Source organism: Calliphora vicina, chromosome 5 (assembly GCF_958450345.1).
Source record: "Calliphora vicina chromosome 5, idCalVici1.1, whole genome shotgun sequence".
In the NCBI taxonomy this organism is placed as follows: domain Eukaryota; kingdom Metazoa; phylum Arthropoda; class Insecta; order Diptera; family Calliphoridae; genus Calliphora; species Calliphora vicina.
The window spans coordinates 24,667,121-24,686,963 of record NC_088784.1 but is presented as its reverse complement, the minus strand read 5'-3'; the positions used below and the strand labels follow the sequence as shown (position 1 = coordinate 24,686,963).

The following is a 19,843-nucleotide window of genomic DNA, read 5'->3' as shown; positions in this document are numbered from 1 at the left end:
AAAAAACATGCATTTGCATATTTTGGTTTCCCTGCTGATTATAAATATCTAATAAAAGTTTATATTTGCTAGTATGTTCACTTATTTAAGATTTTCGAACATAGAAATTTTTAAGGAAAATTCAAAATTTTCTTATTATTGATAGAAATTTTTAAAGAAATTAACTATGTGGATATTTATGTCATTATTTTTGGAAAATTTGCACATTTTGATTAATGTTCGAAAATTCGAAGTTAATTCCGAAAATTCGAAAAGTATGCCAAAATGTTTAGTTTTAATTACTGTTTATAAATATCGAATAAAAATTAAGATTTTCTAGTATTTTTACTTATTTGAGATATTCGAACATAGATATTTTGCAGAAAAATTGAAAAAAATGTATTTTTGTTATTGTAAGTAAAACTGTATTCGAAATTTTTACTTTTTGGACAATGTTCGAAAATTCGAAGTTAATTTCGAAAATTCGAAAAGTATGCCAAAATGTTTAGTTTTAATTACTGATTATAAATATCTAATAAAAGTTTATATTTTCTAGTATTTTCAATGATTTAAGATTTTCGAACATAGATATTTTGAAGGAAAATTTAAGAATTTTATATTTTTGATAGTGTTTTTAAAGATAAGTATTTTAAAAATGTATACAATTTTCCAAAATTAAAAGTTAGGTTTGAAAATTAAAAAATTCATAAATAATTAATATTATCTTGAATTTTTAATTTTTCTTAAAAACAAATTTATATTTTTTTCTATACTTACATCCAGCTCCTTTCAAACGTTGTATGGTCTCGGGCGGTATACGCACACAGCCCAAAAATCCACTGCCCTTGTGTATTTTCCTTTGATTCCAAACGGTTATCGTTATGGAATCGTTGCGTCCCAAAAATAAATCGTAATGGGCATTCCATTTTGGATCTAAGGTGGATTTACTAATTTCCGTCGAATAAACCTGACCGGTGCCATCAACTTGAACCTTTGCAAAAGGGTCAGGAAGGCCTAAAATGATAAAAAAAAATATATTGAAATTGAAATCAAATTAAAATTGTTTATTTAAATTTTAAATAGTAAATTGTTACAATAAAATCATATGTAGTTTTATTTCAAGTTAAGCTTTACATCTTACAACATGCTCGTGTGTTTGAATTATATCATCAAATTTGTTTTTTCTTTTCTTATAATAATTTTATTTGTATGGAAAAATCCCAAAACGTTGGCACATCAAACGAAACATATGCAACATCCTGGTTTTCCCAAGCGTGATGAAATTTTAATAGATCCTCGTTAGAAAAATATAATTGAAATAAAAGAAAAAATAAAAATGTAAAGAGTGGAAAAAATATAAAAACAAATAAAAGTAAAACTACATAAATATTTTATTAGAAACAAGAAAAAGTTATTGAAGTTTGTTTTAATATTTATTTTAGACTTTAAAATAAATTTTAGTTAAAAATAAAACAATTTAAAATTAAAATGTTTATGTTTTCTTGGTAAATAACAAAAAAAAAAAAAAAAAAAAACAATAAACACAGCTTAAATATTTATTTAACCCTGCAAAGAGGTGAAGCTTCTTAAGAATAAAGAAAAAATCCCCTTTAAAAATCGGTACTTTTTAATGCAAATCCTTATCAGTTCTAAAGCTTAGGGTAAATCACCTTAAGATCAGGCAATACAAATTTGCTGTTATATGTTTCATATAAAAACTCAAGACAAATAGCAGTTTAATAACAGTCTCTAGAAATTCTTTAAAGAAATTAACACGAATTCTTAATAATCGCAAGAAAAATGAATGGAAAAAAGTTCTTCTTTTTCGTTTTAATGGCTTTGATGGCTTTAACAACACAATTAGCCTCAGCCTCACCATTTGTGGATAGAAGTCGCCGGCCAAATTCAAACAACGGACCAAAAATACCCATCATATCAAATCCACCATTTAATCCAAATGCCAGACCTGCCTGGTAGAGAAAGAGAAAAACCACTTAGCAAGAGAGAGAGAGCGAGAAAGAAAGTTAGAGAGAATACAAAAGGACCGCAATAACAAAAGCCATTAAACAACTAAGTAATAATTTTAATAAAAAATATTATTTAAAATGAATAAATCTACTAGTTAATTATTTATAATTACAATGAATATAAAAAAACAAAAATATTTGCAACAATAACTTAAAAACAATAACAATAATACTGAATATATTAACATTATTATTATTACAATTATTATTTAGTAGTTGTGTGCAAAAACAAAAAATAAATTACATTAAATTGGTTTGTTTTTTATTCTAAAGAACACGCAATATAGGCAACTGCAATATAAAGTTATTTATAAAATATAAAGAGTGTTTTTTCAAGCCCGATGGAATTTGAAATTATAAAAATAAGACAAACAAGTAAGAGAACTATATTCGGCTATGCCGAATCTTATATGCCCTTCACCAAATTATATTTCAAAATACAATTTTTAAATATTTTTAGGTAAACAAAATTTATTTTTTCCAAATTAGTTTTTTTTAATTTTTTGTAAAATTTTTTTTTTTCGAATTATTTAAATTTTTTTTTTTTAAATTTAAAAAAAATGTTTTTTATTAATTTTTTTTTTTGTGAAAAAAAAAATCGGGTTAAAAAATATTTTTTCCGATTTTGACCCATTGTAGGTCCAACTTACTATGGTCTTATATACGTCGCTGCAAAGGTCTTTGAAATATTTATCTTTAAAATATCTATCATTATTGTCTATATTAATGACTTAGTAATCCAGATATAGGTCAAAAATAGTTAACAAATCGAGGTTGTCCTGGTTTTTTCCTCATATCTCAGCCATTTGTGGACCGATTTTGCTTATTTTAAATAGGAAACTTCTCGAAAGCATGTCTGACAGAATTATTGAAGATTTGGATCCCGAAGATATCTGGAGTCTTCAGAAAATTGATTTCAACAGACAGACTGACAGACGGACATGGCTATCTATAAGGATCCAGAATATATATGGGTCGGAAAATTATTTTGTAGAAATTACAAACGGAATGACAAATTTATATATATACTTCTTACGAAGGTGAAGGGTATAAAAAGTAAATTTTATGGATAGTTTCAATGCTGGATAGCAGGATTATCAACTCTACCCTATGGGACGATCAGATAATAAGACGATTTACCAGAGGCACACCGCAAGGTGGACTTCTTTCTACATATTTTAGTCTAAAGTTAGGAAGAACTTTTTTAAACGATTCTAGATAAAATTTCCTTTTAACACATGGACCATCAAGGAGTGGTGATTCTGATTAGATAAAAGTTTATCTCCACTATTAGTGACATCATGTAGGAAGCACTTGGTGAACTCTCGTCCAGGGCAAGAGCTAACGTGTTGAGTGTAAAACCATAGAAGACAGAATTGATGCTCTTTACCAGGAAATACAGGGTGGAGAGTTTTAATTTGCCGAAACTAGACGGCTTTGAGCTGATTTTATCAGGGGGAGCCAAGTATTTAGGGACCTTTTATAGCAAATTATCATGGAAAATAAATACTCAGGCACTCCATTGGCAAGATCTGGAGCTTGGTAAATTGGATCTAGAACAAAGCTCATGCAGCACCACCCAGGTGGCTTAGGATATAATCGTAAACCTACTAGCTATTGAGAACTATGTTGAGAGTGTGGTGGCACGAAACTTACTTAGGCTATTTGAGTCCTCGTTAGTGGAAAAATTGCGGGTAGGTCATGGTATGAGGATATTGTATGAGGCAGGCCTTATCGGCCAGGATATTATTCCCAAGGAAATCTCCGATAATTTTTTCCACATTTAACTTCGGTGTCTCACTCCCAGTAGAGTTCCCCATGGATTGGATCCGATCAAATGTTCGAAGTGGGTGCAGTTTTTACTGATGGATCCCAGATGTACTCTGGTACGTCACAGAGGGGTATTTAGAGACAATTTATGTAGACTGTCAGCAGGCGGCACTTAAGGCTTTGAAATGTCATTTTATACATTCTAGATAATGCAAGGGATCTCTTGAAGAGTTATTGGTACATTACTCAATCAGATTGTGTTGGATACCAGGTCACTGTAACATATTGGTCAGACATGGCTCAGATTTGGACCATGGTATTCCGTGACTCCACCAACCAGTCCTGGAATAGTAGCACGGATTGTCAAGTGACCAAGGGCTTTTGGCCAAAACTGGATGCAAAGGCAACCAAAACACTAATTGGTTTGGATAGGAGAATTCTAATAGGAGTGATAACCGGGTAACTTTTCAATTGGGGCCTTTATAGGTAAATGTAGGGTGTGTGAGGATGTAGTGGAGTTGGACACATTAGAGAACACTATGTGCAGCTGCCCGATACTATAGAGTCATACGTTTAAATGACTAGGCAACAGATTTCTAGATGAACTTGGGAGTGTTGCTGGCTATAATTAGGGTAACATACTAGATATTATCAGGGGAATTGGTTGGCTATTTAAAGGATATTATAAGGTGAATTTAAATCTGTAACCACATTTCCCTATTTACGCAGATATGGATTTTTCTTTTCCTTTCTTCTTCTTGATTTTTTATTTGTCCCCTATTAAGGAACGACATACTTTTTGTTTGTATTTGACTCTTAAAGGGAATTACAATGAACCTTATGTCTCCGAGTGGAAATGTACATAGTGAACTAATTAACACTAAAAAATGATTTTGGTCATATGGCCTCCGCGTCGACGAAGCACATTCTGGACGTCCAATTTTGGGAAACTTTTTTTGAGCATTACTGGCAGTATGTGATGAATAACACGAACAATGTTTGCCTCCAAGGCGTCAATTGTTGCTGGCTTATCAGCATAAACTAGTGACTTCACGAGGCCCCATTGGAAGTAATCGAGAGCCGTCAAATCGCACGACCTTGGAGGCCAATTGACAGATCCTTTTCTCAAAATCAAGTTATCAGCTAATTTTGATTTATATTCATCGATGGTTGCAGTCGCCGTATGGCATGTAGCGATCTCCTGTTGAAAACAATCTCGCCCGGATCAATGTTATGGTGCGGTAACGATCTCCATTGACCGTAACCCGAGCTACTTCATTTCTTCATTTTTGAAGAAATAAGTTCCGATGATACCACCAGCGTGTAAACCGCACAACACGCTGATTTTATTCTGGATGTAATGGAGTCTGTTGGATCTGTTGTGGATTGGTCTCTCTCCATATGCGGCAATTTTGTTTATTAACAAACCCGTTAAGCCAAAAATGAGCCTCATCGCATTTATAGACCAGTTACAAGGTCTATAAGTTCCTCAAATAGAAGACTGATTTAGAAGGTAAATTTGGATAATTTGGTAGAGTTGCTCAAGCATCAATTTATTCATGATAATCTGCCACAGACAATGTATCCCTTATAGACAGTATTTGTCATTAATTTCTAACCACTTGGTAGACTCCAATTGATATATTTTGGGTCATTTAACATGTGCTCTTTGTAGTGTAGAGAGAAATCAATTGGTTACTTTATACATTTCATGTAGTCTAGCGTGAAGTCAATTGTCACTTAAGTGTCTCTAGGTAAACTAGAGTGTGGTCACTTTAAACTTAACTTTATCAGAATGACATCCCATGAAAACTAGCGTGAAGTCAATTGTCACTTTAGTGTCTCTAAGTAACCTAGAGTTGGCGGAGGAAGGTTTGGTTACAAGAAATCAATTAATGGAATGTTTATGGAACTATCTTTTTAACTGACTATTTTAGGTCAATTAGCACCCGTACATGTAGCTGATCAAGTAACCAGTTAGGTAGCTAGTAAGATATCTGGACTCTGTATAACCGGTATGTGAATCCAATCCGTTACTACTTTGGACCAGCTACCGGGCAGTCTCATTATAATCCAAAAGGGTCAATGTACGTGTTAAATTAACTAGTCACGTAGCTAGTTTTATAACTAGTTGTCATCCTAAAGAATATGTAAAATCACTAGTTCAGGACAGTCTCCTAAAACAGCTGGAAAATCTCAAATAGTTAGCTCAGTATGACAGTTAACCATTTCGTAAGTTCTATGGTGCTTAAAAAAACACCCTTTTACAATCATAAAATGTTTTTGCTAATTTAAATATTTCGTATTATTGTTAAACAAATTTTTTTAGAACAATATAACAAAAACAAACAATAGGCGATTTTAGTTGTCAGTATATTATTAAGTCAATAATATATGAATGACCCTATTTATTAACTCTGAATTTGAACAAAAAAAACAATAAAATCCAATTGTTCTTTAATAAATTTAAAGAAAGTTGTTGTTAAATTGAATTTGTTATATGAATTATTAGCTAAATTAGGTTAAATATTCATTCATAGTGAGTGAGAAATAAGCGAGTCCCATTAAATTTTAGCATTATTTGGCTCCACTTATATCATAAGAAATTTTATATTCACAAACAAACTTAAGTGATAACTATCAAGACTTTAAGAGAGTGTTTCAGTTTAGTTAATCTAAAACTAAATCATATCTATCATTAACACACTTTTTTATTTTTGGATTATAGTTTAAACTTTGCAGTTTTGTCATATACTACGTCAGAATTTGTTATCAAAAGCATACAAGATTAGAAAGATAACGTGTTGTTTTGTAAATTGAAATAACAATTAAGAAAACTCTTGACTGACTCTTACCAAACTAGCAAACCAAACAAAATAGCAACTACACAAAAACAACCTTCAAAGATGAATCATCATCAGCTATTATTCTAATCAAAAAAACATGTCTAAATCTATTTATTGTGTTGTTAGTGGGTTGAAATCGCTTGATACCTCAGGTATTCCGCTGAATAGAATCGGTCATCGTTGAATGCGAGAGATTTGAAAATAACGTTGCTTCTTGCTACCTTGCGACATCCAAGACGTCATCAACTGGCGTCGACCGATTGCCCTGTCATAGAACATTGCATCGAATGGCGGTCACGAAAGCCATTTCTGGCCATGAATATCCCCTGGCAAAATTAAGAACTGGTTGGAACAGTATTATTAACTATTGAACGAAAGCATGTGATGAAGTAATGATATTCCGAAATCCCAGTATGTACAGGCGAGAGGAAGTTTCAGGAAACAATCATCCTAGTTGATCAATTATCCGCAGTGATGGTGGTTTTCACAGATAGGCATTCGTAGTTCGACACATGACGAACCCAGGATCCCCCATATGAACAGAAAAATCAGCAGTTTTGTAAACGAGGACAAGGGGCGTATATGCTGATGTTTAAACAACTGGGCGAACTGCTTGATATCGCTGTTTAACTTACAGGAGCCCGATTTTATCCAACCATTGGAAAAAGAGAAGAAATATACCTGTAACCAGTGGGAAGTTGAGTACTTGACAATGTCAGAAGACCAATTATATAGGTAAGGTTATAAAGGTAGCCAGTTACTACAGCTCACTTAGATCCATGGATTGTTTTTTTGGTTGTACTTAAAGGATCATATTCCGTTCCCTCAAATAATGACATTCACATATCAGTGTTCGACTTGGTGCCGAACCAACCAGATGAACGAATGAAGGAATCCGTCCTACTTCTTTCAATAAATCGGTCGTGAAGAAATAGAATAGTATCCGGAGGAGTTCCACAGTTTTTACCTCGTATTCATCATGACAACTTCTACAGAAGTAATTAGAATGAATATTTAACCTCCCAGCATGCGCACCTATTAAACGGAAACCATAGCCGATACCGTGAGTGCCCGCCTCATCAATGACGCCGACATGAGATATTTATACGCGGGCAATGTAAGCTTCGCTATCGAGCATGTTGCCAAATTCGCGGTATACTAACCAAATAATCAAAGTCTTCGTTTTTCAGACCAGAGCCACCAAATTATTGCCAGGCAAGTCAGAATAACTCTAGGATAGAATGTGTCGTCAAGACATGACCAATCAGGATGTGTCGTGTAGACCCAGAGGGACATTTAATTGCAGGTTTACTGTCGGTACAAAACCGAATGTTCTAACCGTATATCTTGTAGTACCTCAATCAGTGTACAGGTATTTGGATGGGCAAATCTCTGACTGGACTAGACTACTCCACTCATCCGTAGCCTAATTGAATAGAAAAGCATATTTTAAGGAAATAGTTGTACAATAGTCAATGTTCACAGATATATTGGATAAACATTCCATGAACAATCAGGGAGGGATTTTCTTGGCTCTACTGTACAGGTATTCATACGAAAGTTGACCTCGTCAGGGAGCATATTGTCATGCTGATACCGTAGTTTATTCTGGGATGCCACCGAAATAGTTATCCAAACTACAACATCATACAAGTTTAGTTTCGCACAATATATCAGGATATATCCGTGGTCGTGTTTAATACTCGTCCAACCATATAAAAACCTACCGCCTAAAAAAGATTAGTTCTGTCACTTCCAAAGCCGGGATGATGCAACAAGCTTAATTTCCTATGGACCAGCTTAGACCATGCGGTTTCCAATATATAAACAAATCATGATCAGGGTCGCCATACAAACAACTGCGCAGCTAACTGTTATTGGTCTATTATGGATGGCAACCGAACTAAAGTTGTGTTGTCAGTCTCCAAAATGGTATTACAAATGGCAGCTATAATTTCCCAATTTTGCAAGTTCGTTTGCCATCCATAATAGACCCATTATACTGTTCACCATCGTCTACCATCTCTGTTTTCTATTCTTTTTATGACTAGAGTCTAGACACATTAGTCGAGACACTTACAATATGGCAGACAAATTTATGATAGTGTGCGCCGTGTTTATAACTGTGAATAACTTATCGTAAAGGGTTTTTCCTATAATTAAATTTAAATAAAACAAGTAAGAGAGCTATATTCGGCTGTACCGAATCTTATATACGCTTCACCAAATTATACTTCAAAATAAAAAATTTAAATATTTTTAGGTAAAAAAATTTCTTTTCTTCAGTTTTTTAATTTTTTTGGAAAAAAAAAATTTCGAATTGTTTTGTTAAAATTTTTTAAATTTATTTTTTTTTTAAATTTTTTTGGTGAAAAAAAATTCGGGTTAAAAAATATTTTTTTCCGATTTAACTATATACGTCGTTGCAAAGGTCTTTGAAATATCTATCATTAGATATCCATATTGTCTATATTAATGACTTAGTAATCCAGATATATGTCTAAAATAAGTCAAAAATCGAGGTTGTCCTGGTTTTTTCCTCATATCTCAGCCATTTGTGGACCGATTTTGCAGATTTTAAATAGCAAACTTCTCGAAAGCATGTCTGACAGAATTATTGTAGATTTGGATCCCGAAGATATCAGGGGTCTTCAGAAAATTGATTTCAACAGACAGACGGACAGACAAACAGACGGACATATCTTAATCGACTCCGCTATCTATAAGGATCCAGAATATATATACTTTATAGGGTCGGAAATGAAAAATCTAGAAATTACAAACGGAATGACAAACTTATATATACCCTTCTCACGAAGGTGAAGGGTATAATAAAGTGTGTGTGAGATATCATCGCGCGTCTAACGCGGCTTCGATAAGTTGCCAGCATCAGAATTTTACCAATGGGTTATATTGGCTTTAAGGGCCGCTATGATTTGTGGCTTATTCACATCGACCAGCAACTTAAGAGAGCTGCTGAGGTTTGTGGTTTATTGTGATTTTAAAAAACTCCACAAAAGCCTAACGGGGTGAAATCGCACGATCTCGGTGGCCACTTCACATCACCTCCACTTGAGATGACCATACCCTCAAATCGTTCTTGCAGAGCATCCAATGTGGCATGAGGTTCATGTCTCGTAGCATATCATCCAATTCAGATTAAAAGAAGTTGATAAAGATGGCCTAGCCAACATCGTTCTCAAAGCAATATGCTCTTGGATCTCACGTGGATTGGTATTGTCCCTAATTCGACAATTTTGTTAGTTGACCGTAAAATGGGCGAAACGTGCGATACGTTGCCCAACAGAACAACTATTTTTATACAACAATGTAATCATTTGCACTTGTTGTTAAACACTATATCTGTTCATGGTGATTTGGTAAAATAGACTGAATAAATTACAGCCAATTCGTCAAATGTAACTTCAACAATATTAACAGAAGTACCATTTTGAAGACCCTATACAACTTCTACTATGAAAAGAAATAATAATTTAGGTGATAGTAACATCACTAGGCATAAATTAGCTTAAAAAACCCTACTAATAAGGCAAAAACTGTAGAAATAGTCTTACGTGGTCTAATCTCACGACCTCAGTGACCAGTTTATATCACTTCCACGTGAGATGACCATGCCCTTAAATCGTTCCTGCTGAATTTCCAATGTGACATGAGCTGTGTGGCACGTAGCGGCGTTCTATTGAAACCTCATGATGTTGGTGTCCATATCATCAAATTCAGACTTAAAGGAGATAGTAATCGTCGACCTATAGCGATGATCAGTGTATTTCTCAAAGAAATAGGGACCGATGACACGGCCAGCCCAAAAATCCACATAAAACATATACAATTTCGGAATACATTGGACGCTCTTGGTTCTCATGTGGATTGGTATCGTCCCAAATTCGACAATTTTGTTTGTTGATGTTCTCATTCATCCAGAAATGGGCCTCGCCGTAAAATGAGCGAAGCGCATGTTATTTGACAAAAGAAACTGTATTAAAGGTCAGCCAATTTGACCGATTTAGCTTCAACTGTCAAAGTTCGGTAGTACCTATTGGAAGACCCTTTATTTACTATAAATACAACAATAAAGTATCGTTAATTATTGATTAATAGTGAGAAAGTACTTAAACGGTTTCATTTCATTATTTATTACTGTTATAGCTTTAATTGTATTTATTTACTTGTGGAATAATCTAAAGGTGTACCTAAACATTAGGATGGAGCCATTTATAGGGAAGCCAAACAAATTGCTTATAATCTCAACAAAAATTTAAATTTCGTTTGTTTTAAGGGACAGATTATTACAAATATTTTTATAATAGCAAAGAACAAAAGGATACAGTGGTTGACAAAACAATGGAAACTTTTCCAAATATTCCATATGTAGCCAAAAATTTTAAATTTTTTTTTTAAATAAACAATTTTTTTAGTATTTTACTTGTATAGTTTTATTTATATATATTAACTGAAAAACAAACAACATAATTAATTATATTCTGAAAAAAGGGAACAAAATTAAAAATATTCACTATTTCGCTACTGACAAAACAATGGAAACTTTTAAACTTCTGCAAGAAAGAAGTGTAAAACGAAAATAATATTTAAAAGAACGGTGTAAAAAGCATCCTGTTTACAGTTATTTTATTTTATTTTTAAATTCTGGTAATTTTTCACAATTTCTTTTTCTAAGTTTTTCGCTTTAATTGCTTAATTGCTTTTTTTCAAAGTTAACGAAAATGGCTAAAATTAAGATTTGTGAAGACTTAAAAAATAAAATAATTAACGATTTTAAAGCTGGTTTAAAACAAAAAAGTATCTGTGACAAATATTCAATAAATAAATCAGCAGTTTCAAAAATTATAAAGAAAATTTCGTGAGACCGGTTCTGTAAAAACTCAACATTTAGGTGGAAGACCTCTTAAGACTACTCCTAGACAAGATAATTTAATAGCGAGAGAGTTCAAGAAATTCCCAAAAATAACTCCTCGAGAGGTTCTTAATAGCCTAAAATTAGAAATAAGTACCCGAACAGTTAGTCGCAGGGCAAATGAGGCTGGTCTTGCTTGCTATCGTCCTGTGAAAAAACCAATCATTTCTAAAAAGAACCGTTCTGCTCGTCTACAATTTGCCAGGGATCATTTAAACTGGTCGATACAGAAATGGAATAATGTCCTCTTTTACGACGAATCCAAATACAATTTAAGAGGCAGTAATGGGAGAACAAGACGACCAAAGGGAAAAAGATTAGATCCAAAGTACACAAATAAGACTGTAAAGTTTGGCGGTGGCAATATTATGTTATGGGGATGTTTTTCAGGGCAAGGTATGGGCCCAATTCATATTATAAAAGATAACATGACAGGTATAGGATACAGAACCATATTAAACGATGTTATGTATCCATACGCTGAGGAAAATATGCCCCTAGTTTGGAGATTCCAACACGACAACCACCCGAAACACACCTCTAGGGTTGTAACCGAGTGGTTACAATCCAACGAGGTACGTGTTTTGAAGTGACCTGCCCAATCGCCAGATCTCAATCCCATAGAAAATCTATGGGAAATTGTAGATCGTAAAATAAGGACCCAAAATTACACCAGGAAGGAAGATTTATCGGAGGCGGTTATAAGAGAATGGCAAAATATTTCAAAGGAGACCATTGAGTCTTTAATTGGTTCAATGCATCGTCGATGTGTAGCAGTTATAAAAAATAAGGGATACCCAACAAAATATTGAGTTATTGCAAAGTTTAGACCATATTTGTTAAAATAATACCTAAGTTTCTATTGTTTTGTCAATGCCGTAATAAAGAAATCTTTTAATTTTGTTTTTTCATTTTTAGAATTTAATTAATTATGTCCATTGTTTTTTGTTAAATTAAGTTAATAAAATTAATACAAATAAAAAACTACAAAAATTTTAAAATTTTTTAAAAAATTATTTCAGATTTTAGGCCACTAATGAAATATTTGGAAAAGTTTCCATTGTTTTGTCAACCACTGTATTTGTTAACATTTGTTCCAAACTAAACTTTCATTTCAGTTGGTTACACTCACTAACATTATTTACGGCGCTCTCCTAATGTACTTAATCGAATACATGTGTCTGCAATTCTTTTTCAAAACGTATACTTTCACATTTATTGCTTAATAGAAACAACAAAAAAAATTAGTAAAAATTTTGAATACTACCACAAATGGCATTGAACTAAATATTTGTTAAATTTAATTTTTATATTATTTAAATGGTATGAGAGTGTGCCAGGGTGTTTAATGAGAATTTTCACTCGACATTTTTATATCTTTTCTATTTAATTAATAATATTTTTTTTAAATTTGAATTTATTATGCCGGTCAGCCATTGTTATCAGTGGCAAATGTTTAGCTTTTTCCCAAAAATATAAAAAGCATTTAATAACTATTTTGTGTGTATTTTGATAACATAACAAAAGGTATTAACTTTGTTTATATATTTTTTTGATTGTCTACAAAATTAATAATACGGTTGTGTTTTTAAAAAATGGCTGAGTGCAGAAATAAATGGAGGAAATGGAAAGATTAAAACCAACAATTAGTCACTTTTTTGTGTAGGATATTTTGGAAAAGTAGTTGGTTGTGTTATTTTATTATTAATAGGAAGTAATTCAAGAGATTTAATGTTAATTTTGATAAGAAATCATAACAATTATGATTGTCATAGGTTTTTTTTTATAAAAGTGATTTGTTTTCAAACACCTACATTGTTAATGCTTTGCTTTTAGTTCTCCAACTTTCGTATGAATTCATAATATGTAACAAAAGAAAGTGAATTAATACTTTTTTGGTTAATAATATAACATTATAACTAGGGTTGTCATTCGAATAATCGAATAAAAATTATTCGAATAATCGAATAAAAATTATTCGAATAATCGAATAAAAATTATTCGAATAATCGAATAAAAATTATTCGAATAATCGAATAAAAATTATTCGAATAATTTTAGAAAGTGAATTAATACTTTTTTGGTTAATAATATAACATTATAACTAGGGTTGTCATTCGAATAAAAATTATTCGAATAATTTTTATTCGAAAAGTTTTTATTCGATTATTCGAATAATTTTTATTCGAAAAGTTTTAATTCGATTATTCGAATAATTTTTATTCGAAAAGTTTTTATTCGATTATTCGAATAATTTTTATTCGAATGACAACCCTAGTTATAATGTTATATTATTAACCAAAAAAAGTATTAATTCACTTTCTAAAATTATTCGAATAATTTTTATTCGTATGACAAACATAGTTATAAGGTATAACTATGGTTGTTATAAAATAAAAATTATTCGAATAATTTTTATTCGATTATTCGAATAATTTTTATTCGATTATTCGAATAATTTTTATTTTAGAAAGTGAATTAATACTTTTTTTGGTTAATAATATACAGTGGTTGACAAAACAATGGAAACTTTTCCAAATATTTCATTAGTGGCCTAAAATCAGAAAATAATTTTTTAAAAAATTTTAACATTTTTGTAGGATTTTATTTGTATACTTTTATTAACATAATTTAACAAAAAACAAAGGACATAATTAAATTCTAAAAATGAGAAAACAAAATTAAAAGATTTCTTTATTACGGCATTGACAAAACAATGGAAACTTAGGTATTATTTTAACAAATATGGTCTAAACGTTGCAATAACTCAATATTTTGTTGGGTATCTCGTATTTTTTATAACTACTACACATCGACGATGCATTGAACCAATTAAAGAGTCAATGGTCTCCTTTGAAATATTTTGCCATTCCCTTATAACCGCCTCCGATAAATCTTCCTTCCTGGTGTAATTTTGGGTCCTTATTTTACGATCAACAATTTCCCATAGATTTTCTATAGGATTGAGATCTGGCGATTGGGCAGGCCACTTCAAAACACGTACCTTGTTGGATTGTAACAAACTAGGGGCATATTTTCCTCAGTGTATGGATACATAACATCGTTTAATATGGTTATGTATCCTATACCTGTCATGATATCTTTTGTAATATGAATTGGGCCCATACCTTGCCCTGAAAAACATCCCCATACCATAATATTGCCACCGCCAAACTTTACAGTCTTATTTGTGTACTTTGGATCGTCTAACAAATGTTCTTCCATCACTGCCTCTTAAATTGTATTTGGATTCTTCGGAAAAGAGGACAGTATTCCATTTCTGTATCGACCAGTTTAAATGATCCCTGGCAAATTGTAGACGAGCAGAACTCAGTTCTTTTTAGAAATGAGTGGTTTTTTCACAGGACGATAGCAACCAAGACCAGCCTCATTTGCCCTGCGACTAACTGTTCAGGTACATATTTCTAATTTTAGGCTATTAACAACCTCTCGAGGAGTTATTTTTGGGAATTTCTTGAACTCTCTCGCTATTAAATTATCTTGTCTAGGAGTAGTCTTACGAGGTCTTCCACCTAAATGTTGAGTTTTTACAGAACCAGTCTCACGAAATTTTCTTTATAATTTTTGAAACTGCTGATTTATTTATTGAATATTTGTCACAGATACTTTTTTGTTTTAAACCAGCTTTAAAATCGTTAATTATTTTATATTTTAAGTCTTCACAAATCTTAACTTTAGCCATTTTCGTTAACTTTGAAAAAAAGCAATTATGCGAAAAACTTAGAAAAATAAATTGTGAAAAATTACCAGAATTTAAAAATATAATTCTGGTAATTTTAAATATTATTTTCGTTTTACACTTCTTTCTTGCTGAAGTTTAAAAGTTTCCATTGTTTTGTCAGTAGCGAAATAGTGAATATTTTTCATTTTGTTCCCTTTTTTCAGAATATAATTAATTATGTTGTCTGTTTTTCAGTTAATTTATATAAATAAAACTATACAAGCAAAATACTAAAAAAAAAAATTTATTTTAAAAAAATATTTTAGATTTTGGGCTACATATGGAATATTTGGAAAAGTTTACATTGTTTTGTCAACCACTGTATATTCGGCTGTGCTGAATCTTATATACCCTTCACCAAATTATTCTTTAAAATAAAATTTTTAAATATTTTTAGGTAAACAAAATTAAAATTTTTTTTTTCAAAATTGTTTTTAAATTTTTTTTATTTTCGAAACTCTTTTTAATTTATTTTAAAAAGTTTTTCCAAATTTTTTTTTTAAATTTTTTTTAATTTGAATTTTTTTTTTAAATTTTTGAAAAAAAAATTTATTACAAAAAAATTTTTTGGTGAATAAAAAAATTCAGGTAAAAAAATATTTTTCCCGATTTTGACCTATTGTAGGTCCAACTTACTATAGCCTTATCTAAATCGTTGCAATGGACTTTGAAATATCTATCATTAGATATCCATATTGTCTATATTAATGACTTAGTAATCCAGATATAGATCAAAAATAGGTCAAAAATTGAGGTTGTCCTGTTTTTTTCTTAAATCTCAGCCATTTGTGGGCGATTTTCTCTATTTTAAATAACAGCCGAACCGGGTCTATAGCGGATATATTGATGTATGAATCATGTATGTAAGTTATTTGGGGGCTACGAAAAGTTGATTTCAACGGCTCCTATATTTATAACGATCCAGAATATATATACTTTACTCATGGTGAAGGGTATACAAATTATTCGATCTATAATTTTCGAATAATATAAATTTATTGATTAAGTACATATTGGCCATTGTTAGCTATGATCTTTTTCCATCTTTCTGAAAACGTATGGATTCTGAGCTAAAGGAACTGCTCATCTTTTGAGGCCAAGAACGAATCAAGCCAATTTCAGATACTCTGTTCCAAAGTTAAGAGTGTCCCAGAGACATCGTTTTGCTTCGATCGATACAAATAGTAGTCGGATGGGGCAAGGTCTAGACCTGGGCACACTAAGAAAGGTGACTGCATCACTACAACAATACAAAAACAACAGGTACTTTGTTTTTGTTAAAAGGTAGGTTTTTGCTTTTCGGTTTGTTGTGTTTTTCGCCACAACAACCACAAGTGAATTGACAGTTCAAACTGTATAAAAAAATAAGTGTGCCCTGGTCTAGACTATAAAGCGGTTGAGGAAAAACTTCCCAACCACTTCTTTCTAAATAGCTTTTAATAGGTATTGCTACTTATTTTAATTTTATACGTAATGAATCTATGTCACATACTGAATATTTATAAATATATGTATATGTAGGTGTGAAATTGTGACTCTAGCAAGTCATTATTATATGACTGACCACAGTCACACAATTTTATTTTTATACCCTTCGCCATGAGTCGCAAGGGTGGGTATCTATAAGTTTGTCATTCCGTTTGTAATTTCTACATTTTGCATTTACGACCCCACAAAGTATATATATTCTGGATCGTTATAGATAGCGAAGTCGATATAGCCATGTCCGTCTGTATGTTGAAATCAACTTTCCGTAGCCCCTAAATAATTTACATACATGATTCATACATCAATATGTCGGGAATTCATCCGGCTCGGTTGCCCACAAATGGCTGAGATATAAGGAAAAAACCGGGAAAACCTCGATTTTTGGACTATTTTTGATCTCATTAATATAGACAATATGGATATCTACTGATAGATAATTTAAAGTCCATTGCAACTTGTATATAAAGCTATAGTAAGTTGGACCTACAATGGGTCAAAATCGAGAAAAATATTTTTTAACTCGATTTTTTTTCATCAACAATTTTTTTTTTGTCATAAATTATTTTTCCAAAAAAAAAAATTTTAAAAAAAAAATTTTGAAAAAACTTTTTTAAAAAAAAATTTTGAAAAGAAAACATTTAAAAAAACTTTTTTTTTAAAAAAATTAAATTTTGTTTACCTAAAAAATATTAAAAAAAAAAAAATTCTAAGATTCGGCACAGCCGAATATAGCTCTCTAACTTTTTTTTTTTTGAAGTGTGAAAATTGTAACATTTTTGTAATTTTATTTTTTTAATGAAAATTTCGTATATAGCAGCTAAATATAGTAAAGTAATTGTTGGCACATGACCTAAAATAATAACACATTATGGCGCACCGTTTGAGATTTCCAATTAACACAATTATCAAATATCTAAATTCGCACTTATAATTTGTCTATGAATATTTATTAGACAAATTATAAGTTTTAATAGATGAAGAGAGGGAGAGAAAATTGGTACAGTAATATTTTCCCCTAAAACTAACGGCAGTTTCGAATATATCAACAACAAATGAGATGGACGCTGAATTGGAAACTCTATAAAAGTATGTGCTGGTTCACACACGTCCAGTTTACTTGAGCAAGTCTGAACTTTACTGCGGATACTGCTATTATGTGGGGCTTACAAGGACGGTTGGATGACTTAGATTATGCCGATGACATATGTCAATTTAGCCACTCATTATCAGAGATGCCGTCGAAATTGTCCACCATCAGTGAGATCGCAAAACTGGTTGGTCTGAAAATTAATATAACCAAAACAAAATCGTTCCGGAGCAATTGTAACACAGATCGACGTTTCTTCGTAGAAGACCTTCTGCTACCTGGGAATCACAATGAATACAACAACTGGTGGCTCAGCAGCAGATATTTCCAATCGCATAAGTATAACACAGAGTACATTTGCCCAGTTAAATCCTGTTTGGAAATCGCCTGATATTTCAAAACAAACCAAAATCTAGTTATTTAATTCCAACATAAAATCTACTCGGTTGTATGGATGCGAGACCTGGAACATGGCTTCACGTGACACACAATGTCTTCAAGATCTTACGGAAGTTCTGGCCTCTAACAATATCCAACAACTAACTTTAAATGAAGGCAAACCACCTAGTTATGGCCCTATGCTTCCTCAAAGAGTGATAGGAACATATAGATTAGTCACAGCCGATAATAACACCCATACTTCTTATAATTTAAACTATTTATAGAATATCGGAAACTATAGTTCAGCGGTAACGGTAATTGCAGTTATTTAGCTAACGGTAGTTAAGCTGAAACGGTAGCTAAGTTTGTTATAAATAAACAAAATTGCTATTTTCACAAAATATCAACTTAAAAATTTTAACATACATAAAAGTTAATAAAAACAAGTAAGATAGCTATATTCGGCTGTGCCAAATCTTAGATACCCTTCATCAAATTATACTTAAAAATAAAAATTTTAAATATTTTTAGGTGAACAAAATTTATTTTTTCCAGTTTTTTAATTTTTTGGAAAAAAAATTTTAGAATTGTTTTTTTTTAATTTTGAAAATTTAAAATTTTTTTATTCAAATTTAAACATTTTTTTTTTCAATTTTTTTTTTTATATTTAGCGAATGAAAATTTTGCGAAAAAAAATTGGGGTTAAAAAATATTTTTTCCGATTTTGACCCATTGTAGGTCCAACTTACTATGGCCTTATATACGTCATTGCAAAGGTCTTTGAAATGTCTATCATTAGATATCCATATTGTTTATATTAATCACTTAGTAATCCAGATATAGGTAAAAACAAGTAAGAGTGCTATATTCGGCTATGCCGAATCTTATATACCCTTCACCTTTGTTGTGGATGCATTATTATTTTTTATAATAAGTATATAGGTATGTATGTACATTGCCCACTTTCAGCGTACAGCATCCTAAATTTATCAAGAACACAAAAAACAACAACAACGTCAAACGAAACAAAACACCAAAAGAAAAAACAAAATACGCAAGCCAATGAAACCAACACACATCCAAACATACGTTTAATTGTATAAAAAACAACAACGCCAAAAGAAACAAAACACAAAAGAAAAACAAAATACGCAAAGCATGCCATCCAAACATACGATTTGTTGCTTTTTTGTCAAAAAAACCAACACACAACCAAACAAACGTTAGTTGTATAAAAAACAACAACAACGCCAAAAGAAACAAAACACAAAAAAAAACAAAATACGCAAAGCATGCACATCCAAGCATGTTTTGTTGCTTTTTTGTCAAAAAAACCAACACACAACCAAACAAACGTTTAGTTGTATAAAAAACAACAACAACTCCAAAAGAAACAAAACACAAAAAAAAACAAAATACGCAAAGCATGTACTACATCCAAAAACATACGTTTTGTTGCTTTTTTGTCAAAGCATGCAATACATTGTGTTTTTTGATGAAATTTTCAGAGGTTGTCTCGGATTTTTGCTCATATCTCCGTTATTTATGGACGGATTTTGCTGATTTTAAATAGCAAAATTTTCGAAAGTA

The 19,843-nt window shown here is 31.4% G+C and overlaps 1 protein-coding gene across 1 annotated transcript in view; it reads right to left on the bottom strand.

Annotated features, from left to right (window-relative positions):
* The window catches only part of Smurf (SMAD specific E3 ubiquitin protein ligase), a 51,842-nt gene that overhangs the window by 5,955 nt on the left and 26,044 nt on the right, over window positions 1-19,843 (bottom strand). The window contains exon 4 of the mRNA XM_065514313.1: window positions 757-993. Within this exon, the coding sequence (XP_065370385.1) occupies window positions 757-993 (237 nt within the window). The remainder of the gene's footprint in view (window positions 1-756; window positions 994-19,843) is intronic.